The sequence below is a fragment of the Saccopteryx bilineata genome, chromosome 1, assembly GCF_036850765.1.
Source record: "Saccopteryx bilineata isolate mSacBil1 chromosome 1, mSacBil1_pri_phased_curated, whole genome shotgun sequence".
Lineage (NCBI taxonomy): Eukaryota > Metazoa > Chordata > Mammalia > Chiroptera > Emballonuridae > Saccopteryx > Saccopteryx bilineata.
Window position 1 is genome coordinate 228,437,014 of NC_089490.1, and position 25,632 is coordinate 228,462,645.

The 25,632-nt window shown below is 50.7% G+C and overlaps 1 protein-coding gene across 1 annotated transcript in view; it reads right to left on the reverse strand.

The window, feature by feature from the left end:
- The window catches only part of CAPN2 (calpain 2), a 46,283-nt gene extending 21,022 nt beyond the window's left edge, over nucleotides 1-25,261 (reverse strand). The window contains exons 1-3 of the mRNA XM_066237589.1: nucleotides 24,886-25,261; nucleotides 20,882-20,951; nucleotides 816-934 (exon numbers count right to left, since the gene is read on the reverse strand). Of these exons, the coding sequence (XP_066093686.1) occupies nucleotides 816-934; nucleotides 20,882-20,951; nucleotides 24,886-25,122 (426 nt within the window). The 5' untranslated portion in view covers nucleotides 25,123-25,261. The remainder of the gene's footprint in view (nucleotides 1-815; nucleotides 935-20,881; nucleotides 20,952-24,885) is intronic.
- Between the last annotated feature and the right edge of the window lie 371 nt (nucleotides 25,262-25,632).

Below are 25,632 nucleotides of genomic sequence, written 5' to 3' on the forward strand. Positions count from 1 at the left end.
GGACCAGAGGAGAAAAAGGGGTGGCATGGGGTGCCTGGAGGAGCAGCTGGTGGCAGCAGGGAGACCCCCCAGCCTCAGCTGCATCTGGCCCCCTCGGCCTTTTTTCCTGTACAAAACCGTTTGTGGTGGGAGACGGGCACCGGGGCCACCTGGGCATCGGCTGCCTGATGCAGCTTTCCTGAGCCCATCTGGGAGGCCAGTGCTCGTGAGAAGTCAATGACAGAGGCGCGTGTCCTTCCCTCTGAATCCATGCTGGCCTCGCCGCACTCTGCCCTGTACCTTGCACCTTTAAAACTATTTCTCATTTATCAGTGTCAAGAGAGGAGAGTGAGCAGTCCCTGAACATTTTGTCACAGACCTCAAATAATAAATTTGTTTTTTTTTTTAACACCTGGAAATTACTTCCTAAGCACGCTATTCTACTTTCCTCCTTGCCTGTCCCAAGGGGCCCCCCATTGCCAGCCTTATAGAGTCCTGGGTCAGGAGCAGGCTGGGCCGCTCTCTGTTGTTGCTCTCTGTCCTTGGAGAACAGCATTGGTGGTAGTCATCTGCAAACACGGGCGGGGGGAGGCGATGAGCTTGGCCAAGCCAGGGGATCTGGTCCTAGTCCCCAGACCTGTTCCTAGAGTCCAGGATCTGTTCCTAGCCCCCAGGACCTGAGCCTAACCCCTAGGACCTGTTCCTATCTTCCAGGACCTGTTCCTAGCTCCCAAGTCCTGTTTGTAGCCCTAGGACCTATTCTTAGCTTTCAAGACCTGTTCCTAGCCCTCAGGACCTGGAGTGTGGGGAGAGGCTTGGGCCAACCACCGAGTTACCTGGAAGTGAAAGATCCCGGCATAGTTTTCTTGGAAGCTCTGGTTTAGGGGGATGACTCGAGCCAGGATTTCTTCATTCAAGGTGAGGGAGGCGATGGCCGCCAACAGCCAGCAGTCACCTGTGAGCACAGCACAGTGAGCTCTCATCAGAGGGGTCTCAGCACCAGGGGATGTTACCCTCCTGCAAGCTTGAAGTCTAAGCCATATGTGACAAGAGCCGTGTTTCAGGTGACTCTCCCGTGGGGGACAGGGAAGGGGACTGGGTGCGGCTTTGAGGGAAATGACGAGGCTGAGATGTTTTTGTTGTGATAGTGGTCAGGCGATGGTGGGACCATGTCTTCATGGCCTGGCCTGGGCCTGGGCCCGGGCCCCAGAGACACTCAGCAGAGGCTGTAAGAACATGGGGTTTAAAGAGAGGAAGAAAACATAATGATGGGTGGGAAGTGGTCTAATGTTGTATGTCTCCTGGGAGAAGGCTGCCGAGGCGAGAGAAGGGAGACCAGCAGGTGCTCCGGGGGAGGAAGTATCCGGAGACACAAAGGCCGGAGTCAGAGGAGGCATGGAGGCTGGGCTCTGTCCCCTGAGAAGAGGCGAGGGCACGGGCATGGGCACAGATCACTTCTGGGTGGTATGCACCATGCATGGGGTGGGCAAGGAGGGGCACAGCCAGAGGGGCAGCTGATCTGGCAGCCTGGCCCCTCTGGAACCTCCCAGCCTTCCTCTGTGACACCTGGATAACTGTGTGAGGCATAACAGAGCACGTGTGTGAGGCACTCGTGTCCATTTGGTGCCCGGGACTGGTGCCCAGCACCATGACCATGTCATATGGTTAACTAGAAGCGAGCCGGTGCCAGCAACAGCCCAGGATGCTGTGCAGGAAGGTGTCATGCTTAACAGCTTGTCTGTGGGGGTTCTGAAAAGAGGATGAAGAAGTTCAGCCATTCTTAAGAAATGTGCACTTTACCTGACAATAATAGGAAATAACCTTTGATGAGCTGAATGTTCATTGTTGGAGTTATTTTTTCTAATCGGCAGTCTAATGAAAAATGTCACTAAAGTTCACCAAGTTCTTTGCATTCCAGTTAGCTACTTAGCGTCCCAATGGCCCTTGAACTGGATTGTTCTGTTAACATTCAGAAAGGATGGCTGTCATTCTTGGAGGTCCATATATGCCAGTGACAACTCTGTGGTCAGTGGGGACACTTCCCTCTCCAGTGAGTCAGTAGCCAAAGGAAAGCTAACGAATCCTCTTGCCCCTCCAGTGGGGTGTGTGCTTGGTACTATGATTTACCTGTAGTTTTCCAGGCATTTGCTTTTCAACTGGTAACACCAGGTCCTTCTGAAAAGCCAGCCTCCCTACATTCTCGATCTGTAAAGTGTCAGTGCTGCTGCCTTTGCCCTCAATTCCAGGACCTGTTCCTACCCCCAGGGCCTTGCCCGGCTTCCACGGTTGGCTCAGGGAAAGTGTTGTGACCCAGCCAGAGCCCATGCAGTGAAATGTGACTGTTACTGGGGCTTTGGGAAGAGAGAACAGGGGTCCTCTTCTACTGCATCGGCTCTATCCTGATGCATGGCCATCAGCTGTTGTGGCCGTCTTGCTCCTGTAGGAGGGACAGCCTGTCTGAGAATGGAGCCAGCTCTGGAAGAAGAGGGGCTGAGTGCTGGGGAGATAAAAACCAGGTCCTGATGGTATCACTTCAGTTCCTGGATCAAGCTGTACCTGAAGCTAGCCCTGTCTTGGACTTTGTAGTTAACATGCATTGATCACTTTCCTGTTTCCTTACCCATTATGCCAGGCTACAAATTTCTGCAACTTGACCGCCAAGGGTATTTGGGCACCAGCCATTCCTACGTGCCTGCCACCATTCTAAGGCCTTTAGGTTCATTATCTCATTTATCCCTCATGTCAGCTCTAGGAGGACGGCACCGTGACCATCTCCATGTTAAAACTGAGACAACAAGGTTTAAGTGTACCATCAACCGTTAAACAGCAACAAGTTTAGAAGGCATGATCCTTCTGTCAGTCTCCCAGCCAACCTTTTGGGTCAAGTTGACCTTTACATAAACAAACTAGACCTTGTAACATGTTGCAAATAAATAGTTTGCAGAGAAATTTGGCAGTGAGCTTTCTCAGCTCTGGCCATGGGAAAGGAGCAGAGGAGCTTCTGCTTGGTGGGGATGGAAATGGACCTGAAAGGGCTGATCCCACATGCCACCTACTGTGGACCAGGCGATCAATACACAGATGACCCCCAGGCCTTTTCCGAGCATCCACCGGTCTCCCACTTCAACCTTGTCCCGGAGAATGAATTCACCACGATCTTGGGGTCACTGGATCCTCCTTTTCAATCCTTCCCTCTTCCTCCGACCTCAGGTCTTCTCATGGCTTCAGCCCTTCTTTGAGAACCTGGAAATGCCTATGGTTCTTATTTTCCTTGAGCTTATTTGGAGATTCTCTAGAAATCTTGCAAAAACACTTGGCTTTGGGTCTGTCAACACACGAAGGCAGAAAGGACTTGTGGATAATGTGGGTCCAAGGGAGGGGATTCCAGTGGCAGAAGTCCTGAAGCCAGTCACCCCTGCCACTCCTGAGAGCTCCTGTCTGGTCCCTGAGCGCCCTCGGACACCACTCGGGTCTGTCCGACTTTCGGGAAGCCATCTCCACGCCCTCCCTGCTCTGTGTCCCTCAGTCCCAAGAGCCGCTTTTATGCTGTGCATGTGTGTGCACATCACACAGGTCTACCTCTGCAGGATGGGCCCATTGCTTGTGTGGTTGTGGAGGTCACAACTGACTGTGCTGCTATTCACGGGACAGTGACTGCATGTATGAAGCATTGGTTTCAGGTAGTGGTGCTATTATTTTTGTGAGTGTGTGGGTCATACATCTCGGTTAGTGCTGACCGCAAACCTATCTCAGATTACTGCTTACTGCCAGACCTGGATGCTGTCGTCACATCCCAGAAATCAGTGGCCATGCCTCACAGCTTCCAGTTTTCACAGATTCACGTGTGATCCTGGCATAGAGGCTATGTGGCTCTTCTCTGATTGTTCACAGTGGTAGTTCCCGCGCTGTCTTCTTCTTTCGCGTGTCAGAGCACTTCTGATCTCCCAGGTGGGAGCAAGCTCCCTGCCCCACCCCCATCATTTGGAAAAAACTGTTTCTCCATCCCTTGCTATTCTAATCTAATGTGTTTCCTTTGAAAGGGCTCATAATCCTACACTGTTTCCTAGAGGATGAGCCTGCGGCTTTAAGAGATAAAGTTCCTTGCTTGAGGTCAGGTAACACATCCTGGACGGGACAGAGCAGGGACCAAAAAGAAGCTGGACTCCTGACATCTAGTCTATGCTCTTTCCACCAGCAGGAATAAAAAAACAAAACAAAACAGGTAGCTAACATTCTGTAAAATACTTTGCAGTTTACAAAGAACACGTTACCCATTACATTCGAGCTTCACAGAAATCTTGTGAGACTATTATCCTTATTCCTGTCACCGCCTTTTGGGGATGAAGAAATTGGAGCTCTGGAAGTCCAACTACTAGGTCAATGATTTTCAACCTTTGCCCTCTCATGGCACATATAAACTGATGCCGCCAAAAGATATATTTTTTGCTGATCTGACAAAAGGAAAATAGGTATAATTTTGATTCATGCATACCAGATGGCTATTGTTGTGTTGGCTGTTGTCATTTTTTTGACAGTCTAAGGGGAAAGAGGTCAGCACCCCTGACTAAAGAGTCAGGTAATGTGTGTGTATGTGTGTTTTTTTTTAACAGGGACAGAGAGAGTCAGAGAGAGGGATAGATAGGGACAGACAGATAGGAATGGAGAGAGATGAGAAGCATCAATCATCAGTTTTTTGTTGTGGCACTTTAGTTGTTCATTGATTGCTTTCTCATATGTGCCTTGACTGCGGACCTTCAGCAGACCTAGTAACACCTTGCTCGAGCCAGCGACCTTGGGTCCAACTTTTGCTCAAGCCAGATGAGCCTGCGCTCAAGCTGGTGACCTTGGGGTCTCAAACCCAGGTCCTCTGCATCCCAGTCCGACGCCCTATCCACTGCGCCACCACCTGGTCAGGCAGGTAGTGTGTGTTTAAAGGTTCTCGCGGTGCACAGGTGGAAAGTCACTGTTCTGTATCATCAGCAGGTCTCACAGGCAAACCCTCTGAATCCAAGTGCTGGGTTTTATTCCAAACTTATACTTGCCCAGAGATTTATTTTGGTTAGGAGTGTCTGAGTCCCTGGACTAGGGAGAAATCCCATTAGGAATATCCAACTACAATTCAAATTTCAAATAAGGGGTGACAAGCCGGCAACTTCCTGAAATCCTATATTTTAATACCCTAATGTCCACTGGCTCATGAAATATTAAAACATGTCATCTATTCAATGCAACATAATGTGCTAAGGCAACAGGTGGGTGGCCTGTGACTGCACAGCTAAGATCATGATACTAAGATCACACAGTCAAGATTCAAGAAGTTTTTCATCAGCCCTCCAAACGCTGGAGTTGAGGGAGATGCAGAGGTCACTAGAAGAAGGTCTAGGTTTCTAACAGGGTGGAAGCATTCAAAATCATCTGATCCTCACCTTTCTCTCTCACCCGAGCAGCAAATTTTTTTTGATTGAGAGGGAGAGAGAAACATCGATTTGTTGTTTTACTTATTTATGCATTCATTGATTAATTCTTGTATGTGCCCTGACTGGAGATAGAACCCACAACCCTGGCTTATAGGGAAATGCTCTAACCAACTGAGCTCCCTGTCCTGGCAAGGGCATATAAAATATTTTTAACTAAGTCAGGAAGTTCTGTGACATATCCCATTTCTTTTTTTAAAAAAAATATGAGAGAGGAGAGAGAGAGAGAGAGTCAGAAAGAGAGAAACAGAAGCATCAACTCGCTGGTCCACTTAGTTGTCCCATTCAGTTGTGCAGTCATTGATTGCTTCTCGTACCTGCTCTGATCAAGGATGGAACCCATGACCTCACTACGCCAGGACGGTGCTCTAAGCACTGAACAACCCAGCTAGGGCCAGCCCATTTCTTTGATTGATTCATTATCTGCTCAGATAAGCTTTCTCGGTACGAAGACCTGAACACAGACAGCAACAGTGTACATTCACAGAGCCTGACCGTGTGCTAGGCCCTGAGCTCAGAGCTTTCTGCCTACCGTTGTGTTACCTCATTTCATTGTCACAAAACAATTCAAGGCGGGTGGGCACTATCATCACCCTCTGTCATAGTTGAAGAATCTGAGGTTTAAGGCAGCCCGGTGGCTCACCCAAAAGTCCCAGTTAGTGAGGGACAAGTCAGGTCTGTCTGAGCAAAGCACGTGCTTTTTAATGTCTAACCTCAATGGTCTCCCTTGCAAAACAGGTGCCAATTTCTGTATAAGTACCGCGCACTAACCGATTGCGCCACTGGAGCTCCTGGGTGCCAATTTCTAATTCACCTACACAGGACATGCCTTGGGGACCTTTGTCCTTGAGAGGTGACTCGATTATGTTTCAGTGTCTGGGTTGCACAGTGTTCTCTCACTACCTTCCTGCTCACTCTGCCTGGATGGCCATGTCCACATGATGGTTCTTCCCACATGGAAACCTGTTCTACGACCATGCGGTTCCACCCTTCCCAGCCGAGGGTTCAGATCCTCAGTTCTCCCTATCAAGGTCCAAATCTGCCCTCCCTTCTGCCCTGGACAATCCTGCACTGACTGGCTCCTATAGAGATGACCTGGTTGGAGAGGTCCCTGGGGTCTCCTCCCAGCACAGCCTGTTTGGGTCCCTTATGTTCTGTCTGCATGAATCCAGGCCAGTGAGAACAGGGCAGGGCAGACAACTGATACTGCTAACCGCTTGTGGTTCTAACTGGTTGGAGCTCCAGGAGGCCCCAGTATGTGCCTTCTGGTGACAGGGCCTCGCCTGGAATGTTGCCATGTGGATGGGGCTTGAAGAAGAAAGGTCTGGCTGTGTTAGGTTTTTATATTATGTATCTATAAGAGACTCCGGATGTGAACAAATATTTTTGCCTCTTGCTCTCTCTCTCTCTCTTTTTTTTTTTCCCTCAGTCACACAAGAAGAAATTTTGGCAGTGAGTGGGATGGGTAACAGACTTCTCAAGGGACTGTCACTGAACAGCGTTTCCTGAAACTCCTGCCTTCCTCTCCTGGCGGGTTTTCTCGTTCTCCTGTGTTTTTAGCTCTCTTATCCAAGTATAAAGTCCATTTAGATCTGGTTGCCTGTTGTTAAAACTTGTTTCCTGCGTGTATCTCAGAGCCATGGTCTTGGGGACTTAAGTGCCTGGATTGCAGTAAGCTAGAGGTGAGCACCCAATCCCTCTTGGTCACCTCCCCTTGTCCACTGTGCATCCTGCTCTCTGCCCCAGAGCTGACCTCAGTGGATGAAATCCTGGGCTCCCAGGGCCTCTGGCTGCTGGTGGGTTTGGCCCGGGGGAGCCCTGGAGATCAGAGGAAGGGAAGGGAGAGAGATTAGGGTATTTCTTCCCGGCTCCTTTGAGCTCAGTTCGAGCTGTGTCATCTTGACTGCAGGGCACTGCTCCTATAAGGTGGCACCTGCACAGGACCCACTGCCAGTTCTAGAACCCTGGCAACAGCCTGTGACGCCCAGATCAGGGTCCTCTCCTGGGAGGGGCGTGGCTGTCCTTCCCCATGTGATTCCATGAGGCTTCCGACATAGCTGCTTCCCTCCGGCAGTGTTCCAGACTTCTCCCACTGGTGTAGTCTATGCTCCATAAGCTGTCTGCCCTTATAAACTAACTCCAAGGGCACCGTCCTGCCTGCAAAGGCTAGGCAATCATTTACTCCACTGAAAAGTGGCCCATCATATTCTTGGCTGGAAAGAGTCACTATCATAAAAATGCCACTTACTTTTAAGTTAATCTATAAATGCAACGCAATCCCAATAAAAATAGCAAGAGGGTTATTTTTTTTTAATTTAGAACTTAGCTGAGTCTCAAGTTTATAAATAAGAGAACATTAAACAAAGCATAGCCAGAAATAAAATCTCAAAAGGAAGGGGGTCTACCACTCTCAGATACTACAAACATGTTTAAAGCTACAGAAATTAAAATAGTACAGAACCGCCCTGGCTGGGTAGTTCAGTTGGTTAGAACATCATCCCAACACATCAAGGTTGTGGGTTCAATCCTCAGTCAGGGCAACATATGAGCATTAACCAGTGAGTGTATCGATGAGTGGAATAACAAATCAATGTTTCTCTCTCTCTCACTCTCCCTTCCTCTCTCTATGAAATTAAATCAAACAATAAAAATTAAAAAAATAAAATAGTATAGAACTTGTGCATAAGTATACAGCTAGATAAATGGCACAGAATAGAGTGTACAAAAAACAGTTCTAAACATAGGAATTAGTAAAGATAAGTTATTCACAAATGGAATCAGAACAGCTGAGTAGCCATCTAGAAAAAAATCAAGTTCTATAGCTCATCTTATCACAGGGATTAATTCTAAATGGGATATTTATATATAAACACAACATTATAGATCTTAAACATATACTTTATTATATTCATATATAATATGATAAATCTAGCCATTTGTTTTATTTTCCTATTCATTATTTATTTATGTATTGAGATGATATATATTTAACTTATACATATTTTAATATATGTATATTATGATAACATTATAAATATAATTATTTCTATAAATCCACAAACATTCTAGAACAGAGTACTGGAGAATTCTATTACAATCTCAGGGTGGAGCTGGAAGCCAGAAAATTCTTAAATGGTAAATTTAACTACATTAAAGTAAAAAAAAAAAAATAATGAAGTAAAATAATCACAATCAGCCAAGTCAAACTAAGAAATTCTTGGAAGATATCTGTTACTCAGATCCCAGACCAAAGATTATATCTAAAGCTTTCTAGTCTGTAAATAGAAAAACTGAGAGCTCAGTAGAAAAACAGGCAAAGACTGAAGCAGAGTTAATGGGAAAAGGAAAAGTTAATGTCTCACACGTTTTAAAGGAGCACACTCTCACTCCTCCTAAAAGAAACAGAAAGCAAACTGCTCTGGGATGTCCTTTTCCACTGCTTGGATGGTAAAGATCCAAACGTGTGGTCACCTGGAGAGGCCGTGGGGGGCTGGGCACCCTGCCATCTTGTGGGTGAGCCAGAGCTGGGTGTGGCCCCTACAGAGACCACGCTGTGGCCATCAGTCACATGCCCCAGAGTCTATATCCAGTCACTTGCCCTCCAGACACTTGAGGCTGCTTCATACTCTGTTCCCTCCAAGACCTGCCCTCTTTTGTTCCATGTCCTGCTTGGTGATCCACTGCCTCACCTGCCCACACAGTATTTTGCTTGTGGGTGTCGGGAAGAACCAGGGGCAACCCCACCTCTCCAAGTTCCTCATCTGGATTCTGGGCTCTTGGCTGCCCTCGCAGGCCCTCTGGCTGGGTTTGTCCCCCAGCCTGGCCCCTAGGGATGGCCTTCCCGCTTTCCCCCAACCCTCGTGGCCATGTGCCTGGCTTTCCGCAGGGTCCTAGGAGCCCTCTGGGAGGAGGCCATCAGGCCACAGGTGGGGTCTCTGCCCCCAGGAGTGCTACCCTGGTGGCGGCAGGCCAGCTGGGTGCTGAAGGGTCCCTGCTCTTCTAATTTGCTTGAGAGAAGGAGGTCTGAGTTGAACTTTGGGGTCGTGAGCATAGCAGTCTTTCCTCTCTGGACTCGGGCCCCCTGTGCCTACCTGGATGAAAGGTCTACCTGTCTGCAGGAGGCCTCCTCCTGCCCCTGACTCCTCCGTGGGCCCACCCCAGAGGATGGGGTGGACCCACGTGGGTCCTCCGTGGGCCTGGGCGGGCCCCTCTGAGGACACCGTGCTCCCTAGCAGACCTCATGAATGGCTCCTTTAAGCCCCAGAGCCCTGTTCTGAAAAAACAAATTCATGCAGAGCCATGGCGGTAACTTTCCAAGCTGTGCTCCCCGGGCCTCTGAGTCCAGGTCCTGAAGGTCAATCCTATGCACAGGGCCCAGTCACCTGGGGCCCAGGGCGGGGAGTGGCATGTGGCCGGGTTGCTAACATTGGCGGCTGTTGCAGGTTTTTTTCCAAGAGGAGAGCATATTTGTCATGTGCTTTCTCCCTTCCCGCCCACTATCAAGGCCTTTCCGCCACAGACAGGAAAGCGAGGCAGAGAGCCCGCAGACCTGGCCTTCTGCTCAGTCCCACCTGCCCTGCCATAGCTTCGTCAGCCTTGCACAGCAGCCTGCGGACAGCTCAAGTTCCGTGAGGGCAGGGACCATGTCACAGTGGGGCACGCGTTTCGTGAATTAAAACACACGTGTGCACACATAGGCACACACACACCACACACACATGCATGCACACATACATACCACACACATACACATGCATGCACACACAGGCACAGTATTAGCACGCACATATGCATGCACACATACATACCACGCACATACACATGCATGCACACACAGGCACACACATAGCACGCACACACGCAGCACGCACACATACATACCATGCACATATACATACATGCACACACAGGCACACACATAGCATGCACACACGCAGCACGCACACACATGCATGCACACGCACACAGCAGACAGAATGAGAAGCCTAAGGCCAGACTCCACGCTTCCCTGAAGCCCTCCAGGCCTCAGCAACCCTCACTGCTGCTTCTCCCGCTCCTGTGACCTGACCTGCCCTGTCACCTGGGACAGCCTCTGAGCCCCTGCCCTCGGCTGACTCTGGCATCCACACGTCTCGTCCTCCATCTGATCTCAGGCTCCTGTCCGCTCACTCTCTCCTCCGTGCCAGGCCTGTGCTAGGTGTGGAGGAGAAAGGCCCTCGCTCTCGGGGGCTCATGAGCCAGCATGGGGACAGGACAGCCACGAGACAGACAATTGCAGAAGACAAGACAGAGGTGAGCACTAGGCTTCAAGTCCGAAGACGGTGGTCGGGCTGCTGGAGGGGAGGGGTGCGGGGAAGGCTCAGAGGAGGGGAGCTTGGACTGAGCTAGGGAGGGCAGGGTGGAGGTGGGTGGGGAGCACTTGCAGGGGGCGCGAAGGTCAAGTGCAAAGATCCAAAAGTGTGGGGGTAGTGCAGGAGGGGACGGGGGCAGGGGACAGGTGGGGTACAGGGTGCTGGGCACAGGAGCAGGCTGAGGTTGGAGAGACGAGGTTAGACCTCCTCCGTGCAGGACTCTGAACTGCCCTGTGGGCATGTTAAGCTACGGTTCCTTCTCACCCTTTCCCCTCTGCACCAGGCCCTCCAGGCACAAGAAAATACCTGCGCTTCCCAGAATGAACCACTCCCAGCTTCCTCTGTCATTGTGGGGTCTCAGTCCCAGACTTTGGGGGACCCCTCCCAACCCCGTGCTGTTCCCCTCCTGTGTCCTCACAGTGCACCCCAACTAGCCCTATGATGGGGCTCATGATCAACACTTATAGATAATTTGTTCATTTCACTGTTTATTTCCACCACTGGGCTGTCACCTCCCTGAAGACAGGACCTCTGCAGTCATGCCCAGAGTGGACTGGAGGCAGGCAGGCACCCAGAGCAGGAGCCCAGGTGAGAATTAAGGCCAGACCTGGAGCAGCAGGTGACAGGGGTAGAAGGAGGCTCAGAGGAGAGGTGTTAGAGGCCCAGAATGGAGAGGACCTGATGGGTGTGGGGAGAGCAGGCAGAGGCAGCAGTCCTGTGTAGAGAGAGGACTGTGTTTTCTTTTCTTCTGGCTGAAGTCCCGCCCACTTATCTTGCTATCTGGGGCGCCCACCGCTGAGCTGGTTGGAGGCAGCAGAGGCAATAGGCTGGCCTGGGCGGTCAGGGCCCCTGGACCTATAGTGTTGGGTGGCTCAGGAATGCTTGCCGGGTGACAGAGCCCTGATATTGGCATAGCTGGCCCAGCTAGCCGAGTGCCTCCCTGCCCTTCATATTGGGAAGCCCCAGAGAACATACCCACCCCACGCTGGTGAGCTGGTGTCCGAGCAGCCTCAGGCCGCCATTGGTAAAGAGCAAGGAGGTCACTGTTCAAAGGGAACGGTGAAGAATGAGAACCTGTGGCATCTTCCAAAAGGGCGGTCATAATATTTCTGGTTTCACATGCTCCTCCAGAACCTTGCCCCTCCCCGCCAGGACGTGGAACCGGTGTCCCTTCCCTTGAACTCACTTGGGCAGGCCTCCACCTGTCTCCATGAATAGGTATGGCAGACATGATGCTCTGTGACATCCTAGCCTAGGTCACAAAAGGTGAGACAGCATCCCAGGCTCTCTCTAGGGACGTGCATCCCTGTGTAAGAGGTTCAGTGACCCAAAGCCTCCGTAGAAGAGACCACACACGAGACAGACAGAGCCCAGAGCCCCAGCCCAGGCACCAGACATGTGGGCGAGGGGCCTTCAGGTGACCTCAGTTCTGGCACCATCTGACTGCGCGAGGGCCCCTGAGAGGTGCCCAGCTGGGCCCGGCCATCCTTCAGAACCATCAGGGTGAACGACAAAACAATTACTGTTGTCTCAGCCACTGATTTTGGGTGCGTTGTCATGTCACACACTCGCTGCTGGTGTAAGGAGACAGGGCCTTCCTGAAACCTGTGTCTGGCCTGGGATGTAAGCTGCACCTGCCCCTCTGGGAGGTGCCAGCCAGAGCGTGGGGCAGCATGGAGACATGCCAACGTCAGGATGCTGTGCCAGCTGACGTGGCCCCCAAGACACCCATGACCCAGGGTGTGCTCCACATGCCTGGTCCGAAAGCAGATGAGACAAACATCTGTGCCAGGGTAGTGCCCTCCAACAAGCAGGGAGGCCCATCCCCTCCCTGAGGCGGCAGCTCCCGTGGGGGAGGGCTGAGCTCCTCTCCCACTAGGCCAGCGATGCCAGCAATGCGCCCTGGCTCCCACGGTCAATGTCGTTTCTCCTTTTCTACGATGGTTACTCCTAACTGTGGCTGAAGCCAGACTGGTTACCACGACCAGTTACCCCTACCCCTGCCCACAGAGGGGCCTTCTCACTGGCCATTCCCTTTACCAGGTCCAAATGGGCACTGTGCCCCAGTGACCACTGACTGCCCTCCCCGGCACTTAACCTTTCCATACCCTCTTTCCCTCGCCCCATTTTATCAGGGGTTTTCCCGGGGAACATTGTAGCCATCCCTAACCCCACTCTGGGGACAGGGGGCAATGTCTGAGACCTGTTTGACTGTCATGGACAGAGGCGAGAAATGAACGTGGTCACATGGCCCACAACATGCAGGACACCCGTAAGAGGAAGAATTACCCGCTCCAGACATCGAAAGGACCAAGGTCAGAAACCCTGCTCTGTCTCAGATCTTGCTTGTCCCATGTCTCATTCTGTCAGAGCTTTGTTCCTTCACTTTCCATGGGGACAGCCAGATAAATGAGAACCAGACCAAGACATCCATGCTGCTTCTGGCCAAATTTGACCCTTCCTGAGACACTGATATTTGACAGTCTCCAGCAGACCTGACACTTTCCTCTGGGGACTACATATCTCTCACCCAAAGACGAGGCCAACTGTGTCACCAGTCTTAGCTGTGGCTGGGAGGGGACAGAAGCCTCGAGGAACCAACTGAGGTCCACCCCTGGGAGCTGGTGGGGAAGGGCCTCTCTGGAGGAAGTGCACACCCTGCCAGGAGCCCAGGCACATGAGATGGTGGCTGGTGAGTCATTTCTGGGCAGCAGCTCAGAAAAGGGGACCCCAAACTGGAATTGCCCCGTGCACTATCATGACGCATTTGTATCAGCAGCTGTGGAGGGAGGGGCGGTGCCCCACCCAAGTCACATCCTAAAGAGGCCTTCAGCCTCTGTTTGTGAACTTCACACAGAACTTGAAGCAAGAGCAAACGAGCCAAACCACGTGTCCCTTCCTGTCCCCTGCTGCTCCGCTGGAGCAGAGTCTTAAAAACCCAAGGGAAGGAGGGAGATGAGGCTGCTGAGGCCCAAGGGCCACACTCACACACTCTGGACTTGGCTCGCAACATCTGGACGCTGAGAAGGGTGTCCCACCAGGCAGCAGAGGCCCTGTCCTGTCCTCAGTCAGGCCCTGGACCAAGAGGAAGCCATCTGGGGCAGACTTCATCTTTGTGCCCCTGTTCTCTGTAGCCAAGGTCCCCAGAGTCATTGCCTGATGCCAGCTTCAATCTGCCTGGGCTCCAGCTGACGTAGCACCTTCCTGCCGGACACAGTCAAATGCACGTCCTTCTTCCCCAGATCCAAGAGCCTCACAGGCACCCGAAGGAGGGGGGGAGACTTTACCGGTGTGAGACTCCTCCTCTCCCCTGAACTCTCCTTCCAATGGGCCAGCATCTATTTTCCTGGCTTCCTGGAATCACTGTGGCCAGGGCAGCAAAACACAGGCAACAACATTGATGGGCCCAATATAATGAAAGTAGGGGAGGATCTGAGCCCTTGGAGCTCACAAACGTGAGCTGAAGCCCAGTGTGGGGGACACAGGTGCAGGGGAGCTGCGGCGGGGGAGGGGGCCGATTTCAGGGTCACAGAACATCACAACAGTGAGGCCTTAGGAAGGTCTGCTCCAACCCTCTCATCTCAGAGACAGGAAGCTGAGTGCATCAGGGATGTGGCCCAGCTCCTGGCCACGGGTCACACTCTGAACAAGCCAGAGTCACACTACGATCTGCCCATGGGGGAGGGGGCAGGTGGAGCCCGTAAGTCCCCCCACACCCAGTGGCTTCAGAGGAAAGTTTGTGGGACAGTGGGGAAGTCTTTAGGGCGGACTGTCACCGCTTTAACTCTCTGGAGAAGGTCACCGACAACCCAGGAGATATCTGCCTGATGACATCTGCATGATGATCAAGCCTGGGGCAGCCAGGGTGGCCGGGAGCCTGGGGTAAAACGTGAGGGTTGGCGGATCAGCCCTGCCCTGTGTCTGAGACCGCTGACTTACAGCAGGAGAGGGAGCAGGGCAGCAGCCGCAGGGGAGAGCTGCTGAGTTTATAACCAGAAAAGGAGCCAGAGGAAGTGATGACTCACGGCCACCCTACAACTGCTCCAGGATGCTGGGAGGGGCCACCACTGGGGCGGGGGGCGGGGCGACCGCTTTTAAGAGAAACATATGCGTTTACTTTCTCCATCACATTTACTTTCTAGTCTCTTTATTTTAAAACAATTTTTTAAACTGATTGATTTTAGAGAGAGAGGAAGGGAGAGAGAGAGAGAGAAACATCAGTTTGTTGTTCCACTTATTTATGCTTTCGTTGGTTGATTCTTGCATGTGCCCTGACCAGGAATCAAACCTATAACCTTGGTGTATCAGGACGATGCTCTTAACAGTGGTCGGCAAACTCATTAGTTAACTGAGCCAAATATCAACAGTACAACGATTGAAATTTCTTTTGAGAGCCAAATTTTTTAAACTTAAACTATATAGGTAGATACATTCCTTATCGAGGTAGCACCTGTACATGATATTTTGTGGAAGAGCCACACTCAAGGGGCCAAAGAGCTGTATGTGGCTCGTGAGCTGCAGTTTGCCGACCAGGGCTCTAACCAACTGAGCTACCCAGCCAGGGCTGTGCACTTATTTTTATAAAAAGCTCCTGCAAAATCCCTGACTGGTAATCTTCAAGACTGTCAAGGTCATCAAAAACAAGGAGAGCCTCAAAACCATCACAGACAAGAGGAGCCTAAGGGGACATGATGATTAGCTGTCATGTGGTACCTTAGGTGGGCTCATGGAACAGAAAAAGGACATTAGGTACGAATTAAGGAAATCTAAATAATCTTGGCCCTTGTACCCTCAGATTATGCACTTTAGCTAATGATAATGCATCAATATTGGTTCATTAATAGTAACAGAGTCACCACGTGCTAAGGTAGGATGTTAACAGGGGAATGGTGTGGGGTGGCTGGAATTATCTATACTATCATCTCAATTTTCCTGTACATCTAAAATTGTTCTAAAAAATAAAGTCTATTAAAATTTGAACAAAACATGTGTTATACAAGGATTTTTAAAAATTACAATTAAAAATCATTTAAAAATGATTTAAAACAATGTTTAAAGTTGAAGAGTGCACCTCTGCTCCCTTTCCATGAACGGCCTCAAATAGTCCCCTTCTCCAAGTGTGTGGTCTGTGCGTTACCCAAATACACACACTGAGTTCCCCTCCGCCCTACTGTGCCCTGCCGTTCTCAGATGATGAGTTTTTAGAGACCAGGACCTGCCTCCCATCAATCAGCTCATCTCCTTTTCCCCTTCTCCCCCACCCTTTCTCTCTCCTATGAATTGGCAAAGGGACTTTACAATTGGCCAGATGTGTTTGCCTATATTAAATCTCACTTTCTTTTTGCCCAGCCCTGGAAGGGAGTATCATCGTTATTCCCATTTTACAGAAGAGGAAATTGAGGCTCACAGAGCTTGGGTCACCTCTCCAAAGACACACAGGCTAGTAAGGAAGAGGTGGAGGGAGCAGGAAGTGGACACTTCCTGAGGTTACTCTTTCTGTGGGCTTTTCCCATGGGTCTTGTCCCTCCTCTGCTGAGCTGGGCTGTGGGGACCGACACTGTGGAGCCACACACGTCCAAGTAGGTGTTCTGGGAGCCCATGTGACTCCTGGGGGTACAGTCAGGGTGACCCATCTCTGGGGGCCTCAAAGGCTTTTGCCAGGTTACAATGAAATGGAGTTGTGCTACACTGTTCACAAAAATCAGGGGGTCAGAACATGCAGATAGTCCAGTACCTTTAGTCTTTTGTATGGTGCATTTTCACCAATGAAATAAAAGTTGGTTTTGCATCTCATTTGTGTAATCAAACAACTTTCTTTGACTTGTTTGCTTTTCTGATGTTCTTGTTTAATAAAAAAAATCAAATGCTTTTTTTTATCGCTTCATAGTCATTTTGAAATATCCCCTAATTTTTGTAAGCAGTGTATTTCAACCGCTTTGACAGCATTGGCAGCCACCAGCCCTGCCCCAGGAAGCCAGGGACCTTAGAGGGCACCAGGTCCGGGCAGCTGTGGGGGCTGCAGGGGTGTGAGGGAGTGCAGAAAGCTCAGCAGGGCCCCCAGAAAACCAAGGCAGGAGGAGCTCAGCTTTTGAATTTTCTGGGCCCCCAGGGGCCTTCCAAGTGGCAGTCACCTGTAAAGACAGGTTGCCACCAGCAATTACAGAGCCAGATTTAGCAGCAGGGTCAGCCTGAGTTTCCTGCCCTCCCTTGGATGGCAGGTTTCTTTGCTGACTCTATGGTCTGCAGGGCAGGTGGGGCTCATTGTCAGAGCAGTTTGGCAACACAGACTGGATTATTTGGTGAGGCTTCGAGCCTTCTGGGAAAGAGGGTGGAGGCTGGGGGTGAGCCAATGTGGGGCTGCATCGCGGAGTGCTCGCTGGTGAACTGAGGCCCAGGGCAGAAAATGTAGGTAAGACGATGAATTTTGCTTTGAGAATTTCACCTCCATATTCCCTCGTCACAGTGTTATGGCAACTTGGAGTGAGTCTGGGGTTATATGAAAGGGGCTGAGAAAGATTTAAAATCAGAACCCTGGCTGGTGGCCCAGTGGATAGAGCGAAGACCTGGAGCCCTGAGGTCTTTGATTTAAGCCAGGGTCATGGGGTTGATCCCAAATGGCACCGACTTGACCCCTGAGGTCGCTGGTTCCGGCCCAGGTCAGGGCACATATGAGAAGTAAATCAATGGCACAACTAAGTAGAACAACGTGTTGATGCTTTTCTCTAGCTCTCCCTCCCTTGTTTTCTCTTTCTCTCTTCCTTGATTTCTCTCTCAAAAAAAGGGAAAAGATTTAAAATCAGACTGGAGTTCTTCCTTCTGCCAATTTCTAGCAGTGTGGCCTTACATGTACCTCCCCCACCCCGCCCATTGCCTCAGGTTCCTTATCTGCATAGTGGGGGTGAAACATTGACCTCAGAGTTGTGATGATTACATGAGCAAAAGCAATGGAAAATGCTCTACGAGTTGTCCACTTTTACACAGGTCTGCACTCAGTGTCAGGCACAAGGTAAGACTAGAATAGCTCAGTGCCATATCTTAGGGATCTCTGTGGTCATCTTGTGAACTATTTTTCAGAAGAGACTGAGGGCTCAGGTAATGACACGACCACAGTCTTCCAAATGAAAGCAGAGCCTCAGCTCATGTCTCTGGCGGTGTGGGCAGGTGTTGCTGCTGCGCCTCCTGTTCCTGATGCTCCAGAGCCTCTGGGACTTGGTGACGATCACCACCCACCAAAATGACCCTGTGCCTAGATGTCAGAATCAGGGGGAGAGTTCAGTCAACCACATTTCGCAGACTGCAATCTAATCAGACCTGCTAAAAGAAATGGTCCACGCGGCGTAAAAAGACCTTAGGAATGACAGACCGGTTACTGAGACGCTTTAAAGAGGTTTGTTTACATTTAATCATGTTTCTATTTGATTTGGTGCCTATCCTGGGGAATTTTACCCAGGAAGGTCAGCTTTGCTTGTCTCCTCTCCAAATGGCCTGATAGTATTTAAAGAGGACCTAAATCCTCTATTTGTTACTTGCAACTTGGCCCTTAAGCGGACATTAGACTTGGAAGTGTATGTTTAGTCCAGGTGTGGAATTTAGCACAGGTGAATCTAGCGATGGGATGAAGCCCCCAGGGCTGGTCAACATCAATATCAGCTTCCAGCCCTGTTAACCTCTAAATCCACCAGTTAAGTGGATTTTCCGGAGCACTCAGCTTAGGTGCCCCAGGACACCCCGCTTCTACCTTCTGAGGGTGGAAAAGATGGGAAATGGAGGAAGATGTTTTCTCAGGCAAGAATGTGCTCTGGTATCTCAAGAATCTACTCAGAGGGTGAGCTTAGAGAGCTGGCGTTTGCCTGCGCAGCCCTGGGTCACGGTCTCGGGTCTCCGTGAGAGGCACTGCCCATGAGGCCCCGGGGTGCCCATCCTGGTGACTCACAGCCACCCTGACATTGCTCAGGAGTTGAAACTTTTCCAGGCCCCCTGCTATGGAATTCGGCTCAGGGGTTAAACACCGGCCTGGAGCTAGACTGTCTGCAGCTGCTCCCAGGCCCCTACCTCAGTGGTAGGAGGACCTCAGATGAGTTATTTTCGGGACCCCAGTTCCCGTGTAAAATGAGAACATTGTTGACCCTTGAATAACTCCAGGGTTAGGAGTGCTGACCCCCTGTGCAGTTGAAAATCTGTGTATAACTTTGACTCCCCCCAAAACTTTACTAATAGCCCACTGTTGACCAGAAGCCTTAGTTATTACATAAACAACCAATTAACACATATAAGGTCTACCGGAAAGTTCTGTCCGTTTTTGGAATTTAAAAAAAAATACAAATTTTTCTTACCGTCAATAAACTTTATTAAATAATATAATTGCCATTATTATTAATGATTTCTTGCCAGCGTGAGGGCAATTTGTATATCCCATTTTTGAAAAATGTTTTATGTTTTGATGCAAAAAATTTAACTAGTGCTTGTTTGATATCTTCTTCATTTTTGAATTTTTTGCCCTTCAAAAAATTTTGTAAGGACAAAAACAAGTGATAGTCGGATGGTGCTAAGTCCGGGGAATATGGTGGATGCGACAGACATGCTTCTGTAGCATTTCTTCCTTGTTGAAATTTGTAAAAATTACAGTGGCGTAAATGAACTTTATCAGTAGCCATGGGTACACTATCGCTTCACACATAAGACTAACGTGAATCAACTTTGTTTTAGTTAATTTGCTACGTCAGTATGTATACATTAAGTGATAAAAATAGAAAGGCACACATGCGCCAAATAAACATGTGCTTACGGGTTGAAACTTGTGTTAGAAATGGACAGAACTTTCTGGGAGACCTTATATTTTGTGTTATATGTATTATAGACTATATATAGTCTTAAAGTTAGCTAGAGAAAAGAGAATGTTATGAAAACAATCAGAAGTAAGAGAAAATAATTTATAGTACTGTACATATTCATTGACAAAAATCTGTGTATAAATGAACCCAAGCACTTCAAACCTGTATTATTCAAGAGTCAACTGTAATCACTCCACCTTAGAGATTTTGCTGTTGCAGCTTAATGTCTCGACGTAGCATTTACCCAATAAATGTGAGCTGTTACTATTGAAAGGAGGTGTAATTCAAGGTGATCAGTTTTTTTTGTTTTTTTTTTTCTTTTCTAGGTGATCAGTTTTGTTACTGATGAACTAGTTAGAGGAGAGGGCTGAAGCTGGTGGCAGCAAACAAGGTCCTGGTGTATCAGAGCAAATAGGTGATCCGACAACTGGAGGCCATATTTATTCTGAGTCAGTCCAAAAAATTGGGGGTGGCTTTTATGAGAATCTTGCCTAATGGTCCCAGGGCCTTGTTTGAGACGTCCTCATAGGATCCTGGTGGCTGGTATGCCAGGACCGGGGACCATGGGGTCCAGTCTCGGGAGGTGCTCACTGCATCCAGTGAGAAGTCAAAGCCCGGCTTCCGAGCACAGGTTCAGACCCCCACCAGTCAGCGGCTCCAGGGACTCACTTAAAGGAACCTTCCAGCTGCCTTTGCTACAATAAGCGCCATATCCCACTGTTGTGACACCATGGCGATATGTCTCACAAATACTGAGAACCCCTGGGGATGTTCACTTCCTCTCAACAGTGGGCATTCGTAGGGTTTCCTCTTCCTTCATACTGAGTCACCACCCCCTGCTCCCAAACCCCAGAGAAACTGAGGTGTCGGTGTTGTCACTGACTGGGCGTGTCCTCCCACCTGGCCCTCGGCCCTGAGCCTGCCTGTTTCTGGGCCACTCGTAAGACCAGCTTCAGGAGGTGCAGAGACCCTGGGTGACCTGGAAGACCCTCCATCCTCCAGTGGGGGCATCTTTGCAACCTCAACAACTAGCCCAGTGCAGGGACACAGGAGGCCTCAGGGTACATTTGTGCATCTGTGTGCCTCAACACGAGGCCCTCAGGGGACAAGAAATCCCAAGAAGCTTCTGGAAACAGAAATCGCCAAGCTGCTTGGGAAGGTAGAGAAGCCATAGCTCATCCCTTACCCTTTCCACCCACAGCCCTGCAGACAAGACCCCGCTGCTGATTTGGCGGCCATCACTTACCCAGGGCTCCTTGGCAGATGTCTGTGCGGGTGGCCCCTCCAACAATAAACTGGGGATCATCGCAGATCTCCTGGGAACGAGACCCGCAAAGTGCTGTCAATCCACCAGGCACGTGCTTTTGCAGTTAGGGCGCCTCCTTTCCCAGCTGGGGCACCGCACCCCTTTTCCCATTCCCCTCTCCTCTAGGGAGAGCTTTGCAGGTACAGTTTGGCTGCCATGAGGTCCTCTTCTGACCCCTGCTTCATGGTCCTGGTGGGTGGTAGGAGACACTCCTGGCTGAGAAGGAGTCCTTGCTCAACGCTCTGAATTGCCTAGAGCCTTCATCTTCACGCTGTGCCCTAGGTCCCATTAGCATTGAGTTCAGCCTACAGCGCAGGGCGGTGAGCCCGTCCACACGCTGGCTCTGGGGACCCACCACACTAGCCCTCTCCTCTGTCCCTGAACGTCAGTTGTTTTACTTGCACAGAATTTCTCCTTTTCCCAACCTCTTCTCTCCCTTTCTACATCTTACCATATTTCAACACTCATTGCCACCTCCTCCACGAAGCCCTCCTTCATAGTCCAGCCCTCACTCATCCTTTTGATTCTGAGTTCCAGAATGTTTCTATTCTGCAATTCAGTTTTTAGTTGTGCATTGTCTGGTGGTGCCGATGGGCATCCCTCTGTCATCCTAACACTCAAACACGTCTTGAGGGCCAGGGGACATATCTTGCTTTCTGAATTTGTCTATTAGGCCATGGTAATTGGAGCATCCATGTTTTGTGAACCTGCTGAATGTCAATACTGTGCTTAGTGCTTTCCTGATGAGGCCCTCTTGGAAGACAAGCTGGGCATTGTCCTTATGTTACTGGCGAGGACACAGGCTAAGGAAATAAAGCAATGTGCTCACAAGGGACAGACAGCAGTGGGACAGATGTAAACTTCCTGGGGTACAGTGTAAACTCTTTCTGCTCCCATGCTGCCTCTAATTGATTAGCAACACACCTCTTAGGGTGTTAAAACCTCAGGGTCATCCCACAAGGAGCCTGGAGGAAGTCAACTGTGCACAACTCGGGCCCCAACATGAAGCAGCCCCTTGGAGTCTGTTTCCTGATTCTGCACAACCCCACCCAAAGCCACAGCGGAAGTCAGGGCATCAATCTGGGCTCCTCTCAGCCTGGGCCACCTTGTCAAAGCTCCACCCCACATCCTCGGTGAGCCCCTCTCTGTCAAGCCGAAGACTTTCCTGGGCGATACCTGGATCTAGCCCTGTCCGTGCCGGAACCATACTGCAGCGGGGCACATTCCTCTCACGTCTCTGCAGTCCCGGCCCCTCCACCCCCACCTCCCACCCCGCTCCAGGCGGTCTGCTTGGCAGATGACAGGGACAGTGAGAAAATGGGGCCAGCTCTGCCCGAGGCCTGCTAGCCAAGCACTTTTGCAGCTAATGGAATGGACCGGGTTTGGCCCTGGGAGCCCAAGAATCGTATTGATAATCCTGAGTGCGCCAAGCTCTTACTCCACAGTGATTATTCCATGATGTTTCAGAAACTCTCCTACATCTTTGGCAGCCTCTCCAAAGAAGGTGAAGTTCAGAGTGGTGCTCAGACAGGCTTCAGAAAACTGAACTGTGCATACAGCATGCAGGGTAAGAAACTGAATTTGGATGTAACAGTCTGAGGAATGGGGCTGAGGACTTGAGCTATGAACTCAGACAACCTGGCTTTGAGTCTTGGCTCAGCCACTTCTTATAGGGGTTCTACAACCTTGAGAGTTACTTCTCTTTAAGCCTCAGTTTCCTCATCTGTAAAATAGGGATGGGGAAGACACATGTACCTGCCAGCTAGGGTCATTACAAGGGTTAAATTGAGACAATGATGTAAATGCACCTTGGTAAACACTCTATAAAAGTTACCTATTATGATTATTATTACTGAAGAAGTTGAGGATAATCAATGAACTTGGAGGCAGGAGATGCAGGTTTGAGGCTGAGTTCAGCCAGCAAGTCCTAGACCTCTCAAAGAGGTCTCAGGAGAAAACCTGTCCTTGCTTGGTCCTGTCTGGGACCATCAGTGGGTCACATTGGCTTTCTCCTCACTGTGCCCCTGCACCAGTGACCTGAGCCATTTCCCCTTCAGTCTCCTTCCTGTCCCCGGAGCCCTCTGTTACCAGTGGAGGATACCCCCTCTCTGAGAAGACGCATAGTTTATATACAGTTAGAATTCTTAATTATTTAGAGGCAGGAACTATATGCATTGGGCCGCAGTAGAGTAAATGTTCAATGAATGCTTATTGAATGAATGAAAGAATAAGTAAATGTGCAAATTCACTTTGCAAACTGTAACATGCTGTATACATGTAAGGTGAATACAGTCTCTCATTTATCACAACCATAACTTCATCTGAGGCTTGCTGCAATCCTGCATTCATTCATTCATTCATTCACTCACTCATTCCACAAATTGTCGCTGTCTTTTTGTTCACAGATGTATCCCACGTGTTTAAGACAGTACCTGGCATATAATAGGTTCTCAGTTAATATTGCTGAATGAATGAATGCATGAATGAATGAGCGCATGCATACTGTGGAAGGGCACTGACCCTGCTAGGCACTGAGGATATCTTGATGAAAATAACACATAGTTCCTGCTGGTGAGAGGAAGTACAGACAAACATATGTAATTATACTTATAAATGCTGTCAAGGAAATCAGCAGGGTTTGTGAATAAGAAAAGAAAGAATAAGAAGTTGGGGAAGGGGACTGCTAAGAATGGTCAGAACAGATGACTTCAGGGAAGGGATGTATGACTACATCCCCAAAAAATGAGAGTGAGCCAGACTCCAGGACGCCAGGAAGGAGTGTCCCTCTCCCCAGCAGGTGAGAAAGCGGTAAAGGATCATGCCTCCGAGAAGCTGAGAGGTGGCAGGGCCTCATGATCAGCGAAGGGAAGAAAATACGAAACCAGTGCCTCTGCTTTTAGAATAAAGGAAGGCAAAGAGGTTGCATGTCTCAGGTAGGGTCACTGAGCAGGTTAGCAAAAAATGAACTTCATTGCTCATGTCCTGGCCTAGGGTACTTCCTACTGCACTTGCTGCTGCCTGTGGCCTGTGTTTGGGGTAACAGAGGAGGTGACCTGAGAGGCTCAGAGGAGTGGAAATGGGCAGGAATGCTTGTTCTCATAACATAAATCTAGAGGTTAGCCCTCCCAGGAAGCTGTGTGAAGGTCTGGTCCCACAGGAGGTAGAACCAGCAGGGTTACTGAGGGAAACTGATGGACAACTCGGACAACAGCACAAGCTGTCCTTAGGCCTGCCAAGGCAAGGACAGAGACACTGGGAAGCAAAAGAAGGGAGCTTGGAGGGGTCCGCCAGGTTTACCCGGGGGATTCTGGCCCGGTGGAATGATGAGGAACTAGGTCTTCACTGCATGTTCCCCGTCCTTTGTTTATCACTAGCATGAATGGTATGGGTAGGTCTTCTCAGCTCCCATTTGTTAAAATAAACAAGAAATTCTGGCTAAATCTAACCAGGACTGTATGAGACACTCCTTAGTCACAAAAGGGCAGGCTGTGGACTTGCGGCTTCCTGAAGCCAGCAGCCCCAGTTAGAGACTGACTTCTCTACTCAGATGTTGTCCCCCACCCTCCTTTCCACCAGACCCTTCTCCTCACCTTCCACCATCTCTCAGCTGGAGTTCAATAAAAGTTGTCCCCAGGCCCCCTTCTGTCACCTGTCTTTGTGAATTCGGTAGGGGGCTCCCCTGGAGGGCAGTGCCCAGCGAAGCACTGTGGGTGGAAAAGCCGACAGGCACCCTCTGTGGACGCAGGCCACCCGGGAGCGTCCCCGTGCGCCTGCACCGGGTAACGGGCGGGCTGGGCAGCCCCGGGATGTGCAGGATCACGTGGCTGCGGGCCGCGGCTCCCGGGCAGGGCGGGCTCGCTCTCCTTCGGCGGCCTGGGGGCCCTGGGCACCTGCGCCGCCGACCCCCCACACGCCCTGCCCCGCATCCCGCCCGCGCTTCCTACCGTGGGTCGCTTCCACTCGATGCCCTGCGTCTTGCTGGAGTAGGGTCCCAACTCCTTGAAGCCCAAGGAAGACGGGATGGCGGGGAAAGAGGGGTCCTGGAAGAGCGCCCCGGCATTCAGACACTCGTCCCGCAGCTCCTCATAATCCTGGTTGAGGTACTTGATGGCCCTCTCGTGCGAGCCCAGCCCCTCGGCCGCCTCCCGGTCCTTGGCCAGCTTGGCCGCGATGCCCGCCATGGTGCCCGGCGGCCCGGTGATCGAGCTTGGGGTCTCAGTGCTGTGCGCGCGGGTGGCAGGGGCGCGGCTGGGCCCGGCGCTGGGCAACGGGACTGGGGCTCCGCTGCCGGCGATGACTCACCAGCGGGAAGCGTCCTCCGCCCGGCGGGGTGTGGCCTCACTCTCCCCGCCTGCTCGGCTTCGGGTCCCGGATCGGCCCGCCTGCGCGCGCCTGCAGAGCACTGCCCAGGGACCGCGGGGCTGCTGCTGCCGCCTATGGGCGGCCCCGGGAAGGTTCACCCCGCCACCTAGACACAGGGGCTCCCGGGGCGGAAAAGTTGGGACGCTCACCCAAACCCGATAGCCACTTTCCCACCTCCTGGGCGGGAAAGCTGGACAGAACTGGAGGCTCGGACAGTTTGGCTCTCCAGGAAACACCCTGTGATTCAGTAGATCAGGGATTGAGGTCAGGGAGACATTAGCTGCCATCAACTGGGCCCCAACTTTGTGCCACTGTCTTAACAGCTATCT